This window comes from Felis catus, chromosome B3, assembly GCF_018350175.1.
Source record: "Felis catus isolate Fca126 chromosome B3, F.catus_Fca126_mat1.0, whole genome shotgun sequence".
NCBI lineage: Eukaryota > Metazoa > Chordata > Mammalia > Carnivora > Felidae > Felis > Felis catus.
In genome coordinates this window covers 103,682,390-103,697,095 of record NC_058373.1, presented here as the reverse complement: position 1 = coordinate 103,697,095, position 14,706 = coordinate 103,682,390, and the positions used below count along the sequence as shown (strand labels likewise).

The 14,706-nt window shown below is 45.1% G+C and overlaps 1 protein-coding gene across 7 annotated transcripts in view; it reads right to left on the bottom strand.

The window, feature by feature from the left end:
- Window positions 1–14,706, bottom strand: part of TMEM260 (transmembrane protein 260) — a 114,675-nt gene that overhangs the window by 30,834 nt on the left and 69,135 nt on the right. Inside the window, exon 16 of one of the 7 annotated variants that reach the window (XM_045059958.1) lies at window positions 11,611–11,789. The exons of the other annotated variants lie outside the window; for them this stretch is intronic. Coding sequence (XP_044915893.1) covers window positions 11,739–11,789 — 51 coding nt within the window. The 3' untranslated portion in view covers window positions 11,611–11,738. Of the gene's footprint in view, window positions 1–11,610; window positions 11,790–14,706 lie in introns of those variants that run through there. 7 annotated transcript variants of the gene reach the window in all.

The window sequence follows — 14,706 nt, the reverse complement described above, 5'->3', positions numbered from 1 at the left end:
CTGGGTGGCTCAGTCGGTTGAGGGTCCAACTTCGGCTCAGGTCATGATCTCATGGTTGGTGAGTTCGAGCCCCACAGCGGGCTGGCTGCTGTCAGCGCAAAGCCTGCCTCAGATCCTCTGTCTCCCTCTCTTGGCCCCTCGCCAGCTTGCACTCTCTCAGAAATAAATAAACATTTTAAAAACCTGGTTAAATAAGTAAATTAATGGAATCATTAAAACAGTTTATGTCTACGCTGAAGGTCACAAGTAACTCAAAGCTTCAGAGCAGCTGATCTTGCTTCCCCTCCAGGCACAACGCAATTGCACTTTATTTACTTATTTTGTATTTGTTTTTATTTTTTTAATGCTTCTTTATTTATTTTGAGAGAGAAAGCACAAGCAGGGAAGGGGCAGAGACAGGGAGAGATAGAGAATCTTACGCAGGCACCACACCCAGCGTGGAGCTTGGCATGGGGCTTGGCTCGATCTTACGACCCTGGGATCATGACCTGAGCTGAAATCAAGAATCAGTCACTTTTCTTTTTTTTCCCCCTTCCCCTCCCCCATGGTCTTCTGTTAAGTTTCTCAGGATCCACATAGGAGTGAAAACATATGATATCTGTCTTTCTCTGTATGACTTATTTCACTTAGCATAACACTCTCCAGTTCCATCCACATTGCTACAAGAGGCCATATTTCATTCTTTCTCATTGCCATGTAGTACTCCATTGTGTATATAAACCACAATTTCTTTATCCATTCATCAGTTGATGGACATTTAGGCTCTTCCCATAATTTGGCTATTGTTGAGAGTGCTGCTATAAACATTGGGGTACAAGTGCCCCTATGCATCAGCCCTCCTGTATCCTTTGGGTAAATTCCTAGCAGTGCTATTGCTGGGTCATAGGGTAGATCTATTTTTAATTTTTTGAGGAACCTCCATACTGTTTTCCAGAGCGGCTGCACCAGTTTGCATTCCCACCAACAGTGCAAGAGGGTTCCCGTTTCTCCACATCCTCGCCAGCACCTATAGTCTCCTGATTTGTTCATTTTAGCCTCTCTGACTGGCATGAGAGAGGGAAGGAGGCAAACCATAAGAGACTCTTAAAAACTGAGAATAAACTGAAGGTTGATGAGGGGGTGGAGGGAGGGGAAAGTGGGTGATGGCCACTGAGGAGGGCACCTGTTGGGATGAGCACTGGGTGTTGTATGGAAACCAATTTGACAATAAATTTCATATTAAAAAAAAGAATCAGTCACTTAACTGACTGAGCCACCCAGGCACCCCTTTTTTGATTTTAGAGAGAGAGTGTGTGCATGAGCAGGGGTAGGGAGAGAGAGAGAAAGAGGGAAAGAGAGAGAGAGAGAGAGAGAGAGAGAGAGAAAGAATCTCAAGCAGGCTCCATACTTCAGCGTGGAGCCTAATGCAGGGCTCAATCCTCTGACCCTGGGATCATGACCTGAGGCAAAATCCAGAGTTTGATACTCAACAGACTGGGTCACCCAGGCGCCCCTGCACTTTATATTGGTGACATCAGGGAACCACACTCTGTGCGGCCATTCAGACTCGGCTGACTGTTCAGGCTCTGATTCTCAGGTGGACTTGTGACCGTCCATCTCAAATTGCATGAAACTTTGCGAGGTTTTCCCGGGTCTTTCTGGTCCTATCTGCTTCCTGTCTCTTCTGCAACCCTTGGTCTCTTTCATTCCATTGCAGGTTATGCTTTTCTTTATAAGTGGCCTTCCAGCTTCTGAAAGCCCTGGGATTGTGTATCTCTTGTAGTCTCTTGGTCACTCGATTTTGAGTTCCCAGAAATTCTTTTTTTTTAAGCTGTTCCTTTCCTGTACATTGTCCCAGTTCTGACACTCGAGGGGTGCTTCCTACTCTGCTCTCCAGGAGCGTCCCAAGGATGGACTTCCACTCACACCCATGTTGTCCTAACATGGCTTCTCAAGTGACAATGCCGAGGGGACGATGCTCTGGGGTCTGTTTTGTGCTTCTTTCCTACGGGCAGGCCCTCTGATCTTTCTCGAAGTATGTTGATTCTATTGCTCCTGTGCGCAGACCCAATTCCTGCAGGTGGCCGTGACTTTACATCTTTAACCCATTCCATTAATGATGTAGCTGTTCCTTCTCTTACTTCTAGTCTTCACAGCAGGAAACTTCCCACCAGCTTCCATGTCATTAGTGGGTAAAATCAGCTGCCTCTTGCCCTTCCGCTCCGTGTTCTAGTTATGTACTGATTACCATCGCAGAAAGCAGACACAACACATTGATCTTTGCTAATTCCTCTATTGCTAGGACAGAGGAAATAAAATAATTCCCACCCTCCCCTGCCCTTTTTGTGTTGACCTCAGTACCTATAAATTCTTACTGGAAAAGTCCTGCATTACTGATTTGCCCATTTCTGAATGCACATTATTTTTATTGAAGAAAAGAAGCTATTTGTTCTTGTGTGTAGTTTGTAAATAAGCTTCTTCAAATAAAAGTACGCTTTCACCTCTGTAATTGTCGGGACTGTAGCAAATACAATGTATTAATGTTCAACACTTACTCCAACTACCTTCTAGAATGCCTTCTGTACTGTAGAAATGCAGTGAGAATGCAGTTGTCATTTCCCAGAGGCCCTTGCAGCTGGAGTTCCAGATGTGAGCACGGCTCAGCCATTCAGATGCACTCCATGGGATTTGGAAGGCAGGAGGAAGAGATAGCCCTCGTTTCTGCACTTCGCTCGCAAGCACAGTCAGGCACATTTAGCTCCCCTGTGTCTGATCACTAGCTTTGCGAGTGTCGAAAGCAGTGGTGGGATGGCCACTTGCTGGCATGATTTCCAGGGGGCACTTGGGTGGCTCTGGCTGTAGCAGGGGCAAGGACCTCCTGACCACGGTGGCTTCCTGAAGATGACAGTGATGTTGAGGTTCTGGAGTGGAAGGCAAGAGCCGTAGCTTCCAATTTTAACAGAGAGCTTCCTTGTTATAGAAGGGTGTAGCTCTGATGGTGGTCAGGTTCTGCAGAGCAGTGCTGAGGTCATTCTGGAAGGTTAAACTTGGAACCTGTCTCCTCAGTCCTTCCTGCGATCCTGAGAGCCATTTAGTGCCTTGTAACAGTCCCTTTCTAGTTTCCCTAGCTGGCACAGGTTCTGTCCTTTGTAACAGGAGCCTGACTGATATACCACAGGAGTACTTATTTGCAATAGTAAGTATAGTTTCTGATTAGAAAGATCTGATGGCAAGAGAAGCAGCTGAGAGGGAAAATTTAGGCATTTATTAACATCTGCAACTATATAGGAGCCAAATCAGGACACTAGCCATTTTGGGCACGCATGCGACTTTCTGCGACAGCAACACCTATAGGATCTGGGGGCACGGGTGTGAGGCAGAGCCCTGGAGACCCTAAGTCTCACACTAACTTGAACCTATCCTAAAACTCAGCCCTAAATCCATAAGCCTGCGGGTCAGATTCTTCCGCCACAGCCTTTTCAATGACGAATGTCCCCTCCCCATTCTCTCCCCGTTGTCTCTCTTTCCTTGCCTCCCCTCCTGCAGGAGTCCTTCACCACCACCTATTCCCACAACATACATGCGGGCGAGACACCCAGACACCAGGGGGAGGAGTCCGTTTGTAAAGAAACCTTGTGATACAAACAACACACAGAAGTTTCAAAGGAGACATGAGAACAAGATCCGCAGTCGAGCACATGCCTGGGAGAAAGCGCTATTAACCCCTATGTGAAAAGCACAAACAGGGGGCGTCTGGGTGGCTCAATCGGTTGGGCTTCCAACTCTTGATTTTGGCTCAGGTCGTGATCTCACCGCTCCTGAGTTAGAGCCCTGCTTCGGGCTCTGCGCTAATAGCACAGAGTCTGCTTGGGATTCTCTGTCCACAACCACCCCCCCCCCCCACCCCTCTCTTAACACTAAAGAAATTAAACATTAAAAACAAAAGCACAAGAAGGGGAAAGTGGTTCACGTGGCAGGGGGAGAGGCTGTCCACAAGAACGGGTCTAGGAAAGGGCAAGTCTCTTCTGTAAGTGTGGGTTCCATTTCACTACAAGTTTCATATCAGGCAATACTTGCTCAAGGTGCACAACTTACAGCTCAAAACGACCCAGCGTGTCTCCTGACACCCTTGAGCCCGCGCTCCTGGCTCCCCACCCAGAGGCTACCTCTCTGGCGAGTGCCTTCCCCAGCTCATTTTCCCCGTGGGGTGCCTCCGCTCCGGGGGTTGCGTGGAAGCCTCCGAACTGGTGGGGAAGCGCTCCAGAGGGGGACGAGGTGTCTGCGGTGGGGGGCGGGGGTCCCGACAATCAGGATTCCAGACCCCCCCCCCCCCCCGCAGTGCCTGGCCACGGGTCAGATCACGTGGGCAGGACACCAGTGGCTGCCCAGTCCCGGTCACCCCTCAGGAGACGGCTGATTTGCGGGCAGGAGGTGGGCGCACGCCTTTCCTTTCCTTTACCTTATCCAAACAGGTAACGCCGTTGCCTGTTAGTTTCATTACGCTGTGCTCCGCCCCCTCCCCCCAGCTTTCCCTTCAGGTTACAGGGCTTGTGGCAGGTGTCTGTTTATGTATGTCATGTTGTTGTTCTTTGGGGTCCAAATACGTGCATCTGAGGCCGAAGACTGTTTGCTTTGTAACCTAAGGGGGCCTGCCAAACAACCCTCTGCCTCGATCGTGGAAAGTCGCCCTATTCGGCATTTACACACGACAAATTTGTGCCAGTTATCGCAGGTATTTTGAACCGGAGAGAAGAAGAGACAGGGAACCTGAGTAATCCTTTGGCGAGTCTGAGTGTGACACAAGATTCTGTTCCTTCTTAGCCATTCTGTGCCTCGTTCCTGATAATTTTGGGGTCTGCTCTGTCTCTTGCTATGAGAATTAGCATCAGCAGCTTTCAGAATGACTTACCAGTTAACCCCTCCAGAAATCTTAAGACATTATTCTTTTCTTCTCCAAATTTCCCATCCCTAAGCCTTCTAATTCTCCTTCAAATTTCCATCTGTAAAGTTAATACAATCCAATAAGAAAATAATGTGCTCTTGAGACGTTGACATGCTCAGAGCCATTTTATCCTGCCCTAAAGCCTGGAAAGTTTGAATTTTCCTTAGGATAAAAAAGTGAGAAATAATAGAATAATTCACTGTACTGTAACAATTAAATCCAGCAATTTAACATTGCGCATTGGTAAATATAATGCTCGTAACAACCAAAAGTCTCCCATGTATTGACAGACAAAAACAAAGTTATAAATCTAAACCTCCTATTCCGAACCACATTCCTAAATGTAAATAAGCATCCAAGCATGTTGCTACATATCTTTACAGAAGCAATTACAAACAAGCCTTATCAGTCGCTAAGTCACCAATGCACACAACGCTTATCTGCTATGCCCTCTACTGGATAGAGTACACAAGACAAGTCGCATTATTTCCAATTAATTTTTGGCATGATCACACTGCATCTGCTTTAGGAATGCAAGGCGTGAAATTTATAGTAGCAGGTTTAATATTCCAACCAGCCAAAATTATTTCGCTACAAGGACTTACCTTTGGTGGAATATTTGGGGTTGGATTTTTTTTTTTTTTAATGCATAGATTGCTTCTCTCCTTCTTGCAACCCACTGTCCAAACTCTCAAGCTGTCACCAAACTCAGTACGTGGCAGGAATAATTTCATGCTGAGTAAAATGTGTTTAATTTCACATCCTGTAAGAATAATTACTTAGCATAATGCCACTTAAAATGTATTTCTATCTGCAAATGCTAATGAAGCTACAAAAACCTGAATCATCTTCGGAAAGAATTAGGGTATTAAGGGGGCTTCTCCTTCACTCCCTCTTCTCCTGTAGTGACTGCCTGAAGAGAGAAACCGGGACCACAGGAATAATCCGAGACTAGATCCTGCTGTCTTTAAACTGGGTGTGAGTCCAGTGGCTTGCGGGGAATTTAATCCCACAGACCTCTGCTGAGCCTCCCTAAGATGCTGGAAACAGAGCCAAAGGCTCCCTGGAGATACCCAGTCCTCACCCAGGTCCCACTGGATAGGCACCAGCAGGTAGCTGAGGCCCAGCGCCAACAAGGACCACCTACCCTGATGGCAGGGCTGGGGGCAGGCCTGTGGCCTTTGGCCTTAAGGAACTTGTCTCTTGATCATTGGTGTGCCCAAGAAGTGTAGACCACTGTTCTAACTACTGCTCATCTTGAGGCTGAAAGCGGTCAACAAAGAACGACAAGGAGCAAGTGGAAATAGGAGTACTTTGCCTTTAAAGAAGTTAAAAAAAGAAAAACAAACAACCTTTTTATTTTGCAATAATTTTAGGATTACAGAAAAGTTGCAAAACTAGTTCAGGGAGCTTGGGGCGCCTGGGTGGCTCAGTCGGTTAGGCAGCTGACTCTTGACTTCGGTTCAGGTCATGATCTCACAGTTCGTGAGTTTGAGCCCCAAGTCGGGATTCTCTGTCTCTCCTTCTCTCTCTGTCCCTCCCCTGCTGGTGCCCGCGCACTCTCTCTCTCAAAGCAAATAAACTTAAAAAAAAAATAGTGCAGGAAGCTCTTGAATACCCTTCACCCAGCTTCACCTAATAGAAGATCTTATTGACCACAGTACAATGATCAAGACCTAGAAACTGTTAGTACAATGCTGTTAACTACACTACAGACTTCAATGCGAATTTCACCGATGTTTCCACTAATAACTTTCTTCGGTTCTAGGACCCGAGCCAGGATCCCACATTGCCTTTAGTTGTCATATCTCCTCAGTCTCCTTTAATCTGAGACACTCTGTCCTTCCTTGCCTTTCATGACTTTGATACTTTTTAAAAAAAAATTTTTTTTTCAACGTTTATCTATTTTTGGGACAGAGAGAGACAGCATGAACAGGGGAGGGGCAGAGAGAGAGGGAGACACAGAATGGGAAACAGGCTCCAGGCTCTGAGCCATCAGCCCAGAGCCCGACGCGGGGCTCGAACTCCCGAACCGCGAGATGGTGACCTGGCTGAAGTCGGACGCTTAACCGACTGCGCCACCCAGGCGCCCCTCATGACTTTGATACTTTTGAAGAGTATTGGTGGAGTGTCCCTCAGTCTGGTTTTGTGTGATGTTTTCTCACAGTCAAACTGTGGTCACACATCCTGGGCGAGAGTACGACAGAAGTGCTGATTCCTTCTCACTGCTCTGTAGAAGTGGGACCCGCTCCCTTCCTGCAGGGAAGTTCAAGGAGGCAGTGTGTGGAGGGCCTCAAGGAGTCGGTGCGCCTCTAGAACCTGAGTGGTGGGTCTCAGGAGAGTTAGGCACTGAGCCTAAGAGCACCTGACAGGCTTCTCTTACCCGCCTCTTCCTTTCTCTGTTACTACGAATGGTGATGGGAGACGTGAGCACATTTCCTTGCTATAGGAAGGCAGCCCCAGTGTTTTTAAGTAATCTCTACGCCCAGTGTGGGCCTTGAACTCACAACCCTGAGATCAAGAGTCGGATGCTCTGCTGACTGTGAGCCAGCCAGACACCCCAGCACTAGTGTTCATTTAATCCGGTGCCGATGAGATCTGCAGAAGGACAAGGGGCAGCCAGGGAAGGCAGAGTATGGTGGGTGGTGGCGGGAAAAGGTGGTGTGGGAAGAGGACCACATGGCGGTGGGTCCAGTGCCCCCTTTTGTGGACTCAGCAGGGCTCTAGATAACCTGAGAATGAGATGCAGACATCTCCGTGGGTGGGAACTTGTTCATTTGTATGGAGGGAGTGGTGGTATAGTTTCCAATCAGCATTTGTAACAGTGAAAAAACAGGTTTGATATCCTCAGCGGGGGTTAAAGAGTGGTAGTGGTGGCAAAAAATGACCTTTGGGCAGATTTTTAAGACTCGCACTTTGGCTTTCTCCCCCTCTGGAAGTGGAAGCTCCACAGGGGACAGGCCCTTGTCTGTCTGGTCCCCCTCTCCCTCTGAAAACCCAGTACACGGGCCTGGCACCTTGTAGGAACGCAAAAAATGTTTTTCCTTTTTGTTAAGTATTTATTTGTTTATTTACTTTGAGAGAGAGAACACATGAATGGGGTAGGGGCAGAAAGAGAGGGAGAAAGAATTCCAAACAGGCTCTGAGCTGATAGCACAGAGCCTGATGTGGGGCTTGAACTTATGGACTGCAAGGTCATGACCTGAGCTGAGATCAAGAGTCAAATGCTTCACCAACTGAGCCACCCAGGCACCCCCCAAAATGTTTTGTTTTTTTTTATTAAATGAATTCATTCATTCATTCATTCGAAGGAGAGAGAGAGCAGTGTGAGCCAGGGAGAGGGGCAGAGAGAGTGAATCTTAAGCAGGCTCCACACTCAGCCAGGAGCCCAACTTGGGGCTCAATCCCATGACCCTGGGATCATGACCTGAGGCAAAATCAAGAGTCGGACGCCTAACTGACTGTGTCACCCAGGCGCCCCAAATGAATTAAAAAAAAAAATAAGCGAGTGAATGTAGTACTCAGGCACTCCGGTCATCCCCACTGGGAAATCTATGACTTTGTCCCAAGCATGGTTTTGAAAGCCTAGCACAGGTCCTGAGATGAGGACTCCAAGCTTTCTGCCCCATGTCAGTCCTCTAAGTGCTGTGAGAAGCTGTGTTGGGAGGAGACTACTCTTTGAGAGGTCTCTGGGACTGACAGACTCCACACTGTTTGGGGGAAGGTAGAAACACATCAAATGTCTAGATGGCAACATCTAAGTTTGGAGACAGAAGGCAAATGGTAGTAGTTGAAGCTTCCTTCCTGGTGGACCACGCTCTGGGGAAGCCAGTAGGAAGAGGGAAGGACATTGTGGCACTGGGCTCACACAGGATGGATCACACTTGTGTGTGTGCACACACACGTTCACATTGAGACGTTTCCCTTACCGATGAGACTGACTTCATTTCTTCATCTGCTCAGTGTTTCTTGGTTACTTTCTTTTAATTTCCAGTCTTCCACATAAGTTAAATAGCACATTATTTATAATTATCGTTGCAATTTAAACTGAATTGTCTATTTCATGCTTTCCAGATGCATATTTAGGGAGGACTTTTTTAAAAATTTCTTTTTAATGTTTATTTATTCTTGAGAGAGAGGCAGAGCATGAGCGGGGGAGGGGCAGACAGAGAGAGAGAGAGAGAGAGAGAGAGAGAGAGAGAGAGATACAGAATCCGAAGCAGGCTCCAGGCTCTGAGCTGTCAGCACAGAGCCTGACGGGGGCTCAAACTCACGAACTGCAAGCTCATGACCTGAGCTGAAGTTGGATGCTTAACCGACTGAGGCACCCAGTGCCCCTAGCGAGGACTTTTCCAAACATACAAGAGAGAAGCAAAGCAGAAGGAGGCTCGTTACTCATTTTACTCAGGTGTATAAAATGGATGAGAGCCGGTGTTACCGGCATGTTAATGAAAGCAACTGGCATTGTGAATAGTTGCTACGTGCCAGGTACTCTTCAAAGCACTTTATACATACCAACACACTTCATCCTTGCAGACATATCATCAGGTGAATCTGTTATATCACCCACTGTACAGGGTGTATATACCCACTGTATATACCCAGGTTATATCCCCACTGTACGGAAAAGGAAATTAAGGCACAGAGACACTTGCTCCAAGCCATCCAGCTAATGAATGGCAGAGCTGGGAGTCCAGCTCTGAACATGGTACTGTCCAGTGCTTCTAGTGCAACCCAGAAAAGGCCTGTGCTTTCTGGAACAGCCTGTAACCTGGGAAAGTGAATGGAAGACGTGGGAAGGACTCCGTTTCTACCCTCTGCTCTTTCAGGGACAAAATGAGCCAGCAGGCGCACATCCTTACGTGTGCTTCTTCGTGCAGGCAGTCAGGACCTGAGCCGCCCTTCCCTCACTGGGAAGCCGTGGGGCGTTCCTGCAGGAGACTAAGTGCGGTTACGGGGACCTTCAGGGATGAGACGAGGGTTTTTGTGAAGGTATTTATCTAATCCTGTGACACTCCTGCACTCTAATAAAAAAGGAAGATAGAATCTCCATCCTTAGCAAAATTTCATGAAATTGCCTTAAAGCAAAGTTCTGGTTTTGTTTGATTCTTGTATAGGTCACACATTTTGCTTTTTTCCCAAGTTACCTTGTATTAGCTCATAGTATTCAACAGATTTAGGTTCTGTGGATCAACTCACTGTTCAGAACGCACACGCAAAAGGAGAAAAGTAAGGTCACATAAATGCTAACCCTGTGAAATAGGTCGCCTTTGTCAAACGCCCAGGGGGCACGCAGCGTGGTTCGGGTGGTCTCTGTCTCATGGGTTACACCAAACTTCCTCGCCTCCCAAAGAGGAAGGGCCAAACTACTTTCAACTCTCACAACTCAGTGCAGGAAATTTAGGTGATTTCAGATCACTGAAGCCATTCAGTGGATACTAATTGGAATTAGTTGTTTTGTCAACAACAGTCATAGTTACTGATATGACTATTACTATTGTTATAGAGTTTTACAAATCATATATAGTCAAGAGCCAAATTTGGAAGAAATCACCATTACCTAAACACTGAATTGGTAACGTTCACAATTAGAAAACAAGACCTTTAGGTATTCAAAGAGGAATCTGCCTTTCTGGACACTTAAAAATATTTAATAGAGTGGCTGAACCAAACAGGATAATCATGGACACTGGCTCCCGATGGCCTTGGTTTCTAGGGAGAAGAGTCTGATTCGCAATCAGTGAACATTCCAGGGGAGCTGGGACATATTTCCTTCTGTAACACACAGAAATACTATTATGTTTTGAATCCTGCTTCAGAGGGGTAAGGAATATATAGATTAATGCGACATTTTTTCAATTGGAGTTTCCAGTAGCTGATTCAGCTGGAAGGTAATTTATGCTAACAACTTCCAAGATTTTAAAGTGACTTTTTCTTAACACACGAAAACCTTTTCATTTCGGTGTATGTTCCTAAGTCCAGAATGGGTAAGGAAATCCTCTGTCAGAGACCAGGGATACAACTGACTCTGTTTAAAAGGGAAGGGGAAGAAAAGAAATTACATCCCAGAGGTCTGGAGAAGGGGAAGAAAGGAACTCAGTGGATGGCTTTTAAACCGTGTCCTACAACACAGTTCTCGGTTTTACATACCATTTGCCTCTAGAAAAGTTTATCGTAATTTTAATAGGGCCACATCATTTGGGGACTTTAATGTGACACACAGTTGACAGCGGAATGCAGCGGTTTTAGTGGACTGTGATGGAAAAAGGGGAAAGTATACCAGATTGAGCACAAAAGCTCATGTTCTCGTCCCAGCACTGCCATGACCTAGCTGTGTGATATAAAGCAAGTCTCTTAGTGCAGGCGTCACTTTTCTTATTCATTAAACTAGATTACTTGTGCTAGTTATACTAGATGATCCCTTATTAGCTTTTTGGCATTAACGGTCAATGAAGTTGGGTAAATTCTCCACGGCCAGTGGCTCTCCAATTTATTCTTTACTGTGATCCACAACGAGAAGTACCTTTTCTATTATGACCCAGTTCACATACATGTATAGATTTATATATAAAGGTCTTACACACACACGCACACGGATATATAGTATGATATATGTGTTATACGTGTAACCATATACACATGTATAGGAAATGAAACTGAAAGTTTCATCAAAGAATACCCTTGTCCCCTCAGATGCATCTTGATATTTTTATTCTATTTCATGAAGAAAGAGATGGTCAATTTCCACTAACTTGACTTCATGACCCAGGATGACAATCACCATGACTAGGCACAGTCCTGCACTGTGAGAACAGCCTCAAGGCGAATGCAAGGTGACCGCATAGGCTAGTGGTGAGAATGCTGACCACTGAAAGGAAAATATAAAAACAGTGTAGATACCAGTCCACATATTGAAGGAATGTATTCTAATTTTAGTAAAAAAAGTTGTGACACACTAAATAAAAACAACCACTAAATACAAGTACTCTCCCATCAGTGAACTTTCTCATTTTTTTAAGTAATTAAAAAAAAAAATTTTTTTATGTTTATTTTTGAGGGGGGGGGGCAGAGAGAGGGAGACACATTCCGAAGCAGGTTCTAGGCTCTGAGCTGTCAGCACAGAGCCCGACGCGGGGCTCGAACTCACAGACTGTGAGATCATGACCTGAGCCGAAGTTGGGACGCTAAACCGACTGAGCCACCCCAGGCACCCCTTAGGTATTTTTTTTTAAGTTTACTTATTTATTTCTTTTGAGAGAGAGCAAGTACATGCGGGGGAGGGCTGAGAGAGAGAGAGAGAGAGAGAGAGAGAGAGTCAGAGAGAGAGACTGAGAGAGGACCCCAAGCAGGCTCCACACTAACAGCGCAGAGCCCGATGTGGAGCTCAAACTCACGAACCGTGAGATCATGACCTGAGCCGAAAACAAGAGTGTGACGCTTAACCGACTGAGCCACGCAGAGCGCCCTGAACTTTCTTGTTTTTAAGTGATGCGTAGTTGAACTTTCGGTTTTCAATCTTTTTTTCCCCAATTATTTATTTTTTTATTTGAGAGAGAGAGAAAAAGAGAGAGAGCGAGCTCAAGCAGGGGAGAGGGGCAGAGGGAAGAGTGAGAGAGAATCCCAAGCAGGCTCCGCACTGTCAGCAAGGAGCCCAGCACGGGGCTCAATCTCAACAACAGTGAGATCATGACCTGAGCTGAATCAAGAGTCAGCAGCTTAACTGACTGAGCCACCCAAACGCCCCTTCATTCTTTTATAGACAACACTTCTTGAAACTTCCTCTCACCTGTTAGACTGGTTAACTCTTAAATCAAAGGAAACCTAGTGCTTTGATCAATGAATCATCTTCCATTTATAAACAATTCCTTTTAGCGTTTTCCATAGCTTTTGCTAGAGTATTTTACAAGAGCCCTCGTTTCTTATATATTAACTTTTAAAAGCACTGTTAATAATAATACAATAATATAATGCTTCCCTTCTATTTTCGGAACCTATTTTGAGGGAAGATACCATAAGAAGATTCCAGTCCTTGTGTCTTTTACCCTGTCTTCACATCCTAGATCACCCTCTGCTGGAGTTTTTGAGTTCACGTCTTGGCATGCCAGGGTATCATTGGGATTTCTGTCACGATGCTCATGAATCTAGGGTACCAGGTGACATCTGTAGGTCCCATCACACCATAAGCCAATGATGAGAAAACTGGGTCTCATTTCCCAAGCGGCGTTCCCCTTTTGGCTTTAATCGCTCACACTTTCCCATACGAGCAACCCCCACAGGTATTAAGGGTATTTTCAGTGGTTCAACCACCTAGGGAATATTTCATTTAGGTGAGACAAATCTCAAAATGTCTTCTTTTTTAGAAGGTTACATGCAAAACAACCCCTTTTAAGGCTAACACTTCTAAACACAAGGTGATTACGGTGTGCATATTTTTAAAAACAGGATATAATGTCCATTTATTAGCTTATAATCTGTACATAATACAAAAATAACTGATCGATATAAAGATTACACTCCATCTCTTGGACTTCTTTCGCCTGATACTACTTACACAGATTTACAACAAATTATAAACAACGGAAATTATGAAAGGGTTAAATCTCAGATTTCGATTTCTATTGATTGTTACAATGTTATTTAACACTGTCCTCCCCTAATGGCAAGTAAGTACAGGACTGGAGAATAGCGGGCCACTCCAGAAGCTGGATCACTGGGATGGACACCATTCTCTGTGTTCCATCCATCTTGTGAAACTTTCTCAACCTTATCAACTCAACTTTTCTAACATCATCACAGTACCTATGTTACTGAGAATTAACCCCAACCATTCATGCTTTGGATCTGCACAAAAGATCCAGATAACTCCACGTATAGGTCAGTAATTGTAGGCTTCCTGTTTATAGTTTTAGCACCTCTACCCACCTCTCCCCCTGCCGTTTTTCTTTTTGCAATATGACATAAGCTAACCTTCCCAGTACATATAATTTCCACCAGATATACATTACATTGTTGAAGAGCAATCAGAATTTTTTCAGAAGAATCCCTTTCTCAAGATATATTCCTATTAGTTTGCTTTCCTATATCCAGGTAAGCACATTGCGTTATTCCTGAGGCTTTTTTTTTTTATACCATCCTATGCTGATCCAAATCAAACAGACCTTTAGAGGGTACTGACAATGACGTCTTCATTAAATATGATCGCTGCTAAAGCTTTAGCTCCGTGTTTGCTCTGTAATGCTGTGCCAAGATATGGCCTTTAGATGTTCCCAGAATCCCTGGAAACGTGACTTATTTGTTTGTGAGCACAAGCTTTAGAGTGATTTTTGCAGCCACAACAAAATATGAGGATGAATCTTTCACTGGGCTGGAAATTTTGTCTTTACCCAACCACTGGGCTTGGAGCCACTTAGAAGAAGAGGACTACTCTACATTGGTGCAACTGTAAAACATACCAGCATTAAAACAGAGCAAAAGAATTCGCTCTAACAGCGAATTTTCATTTCTTCTGAATACTAAAAGTATTAACATTTCTAAATTCCAATGGCTATTGGCGGGAACTGTAAGGAAGGCCTCACATTGTTTAACTTTTAAAATACACATTTAAAAAGCCGGTCTTCATATCCTAGCCTGATGACTTAAAGAAATCAGCAGAGTATCAAAAAATAACCCTAACACTCAAAATGGGCTTTGTTTAGGTATCATAAAGGCTAAGTCAACATAGTGGTTCTACCCTAGGAAGATGGCCAGAGATAACATTTCACAATTTCTACTAGAAGATCTCAAGA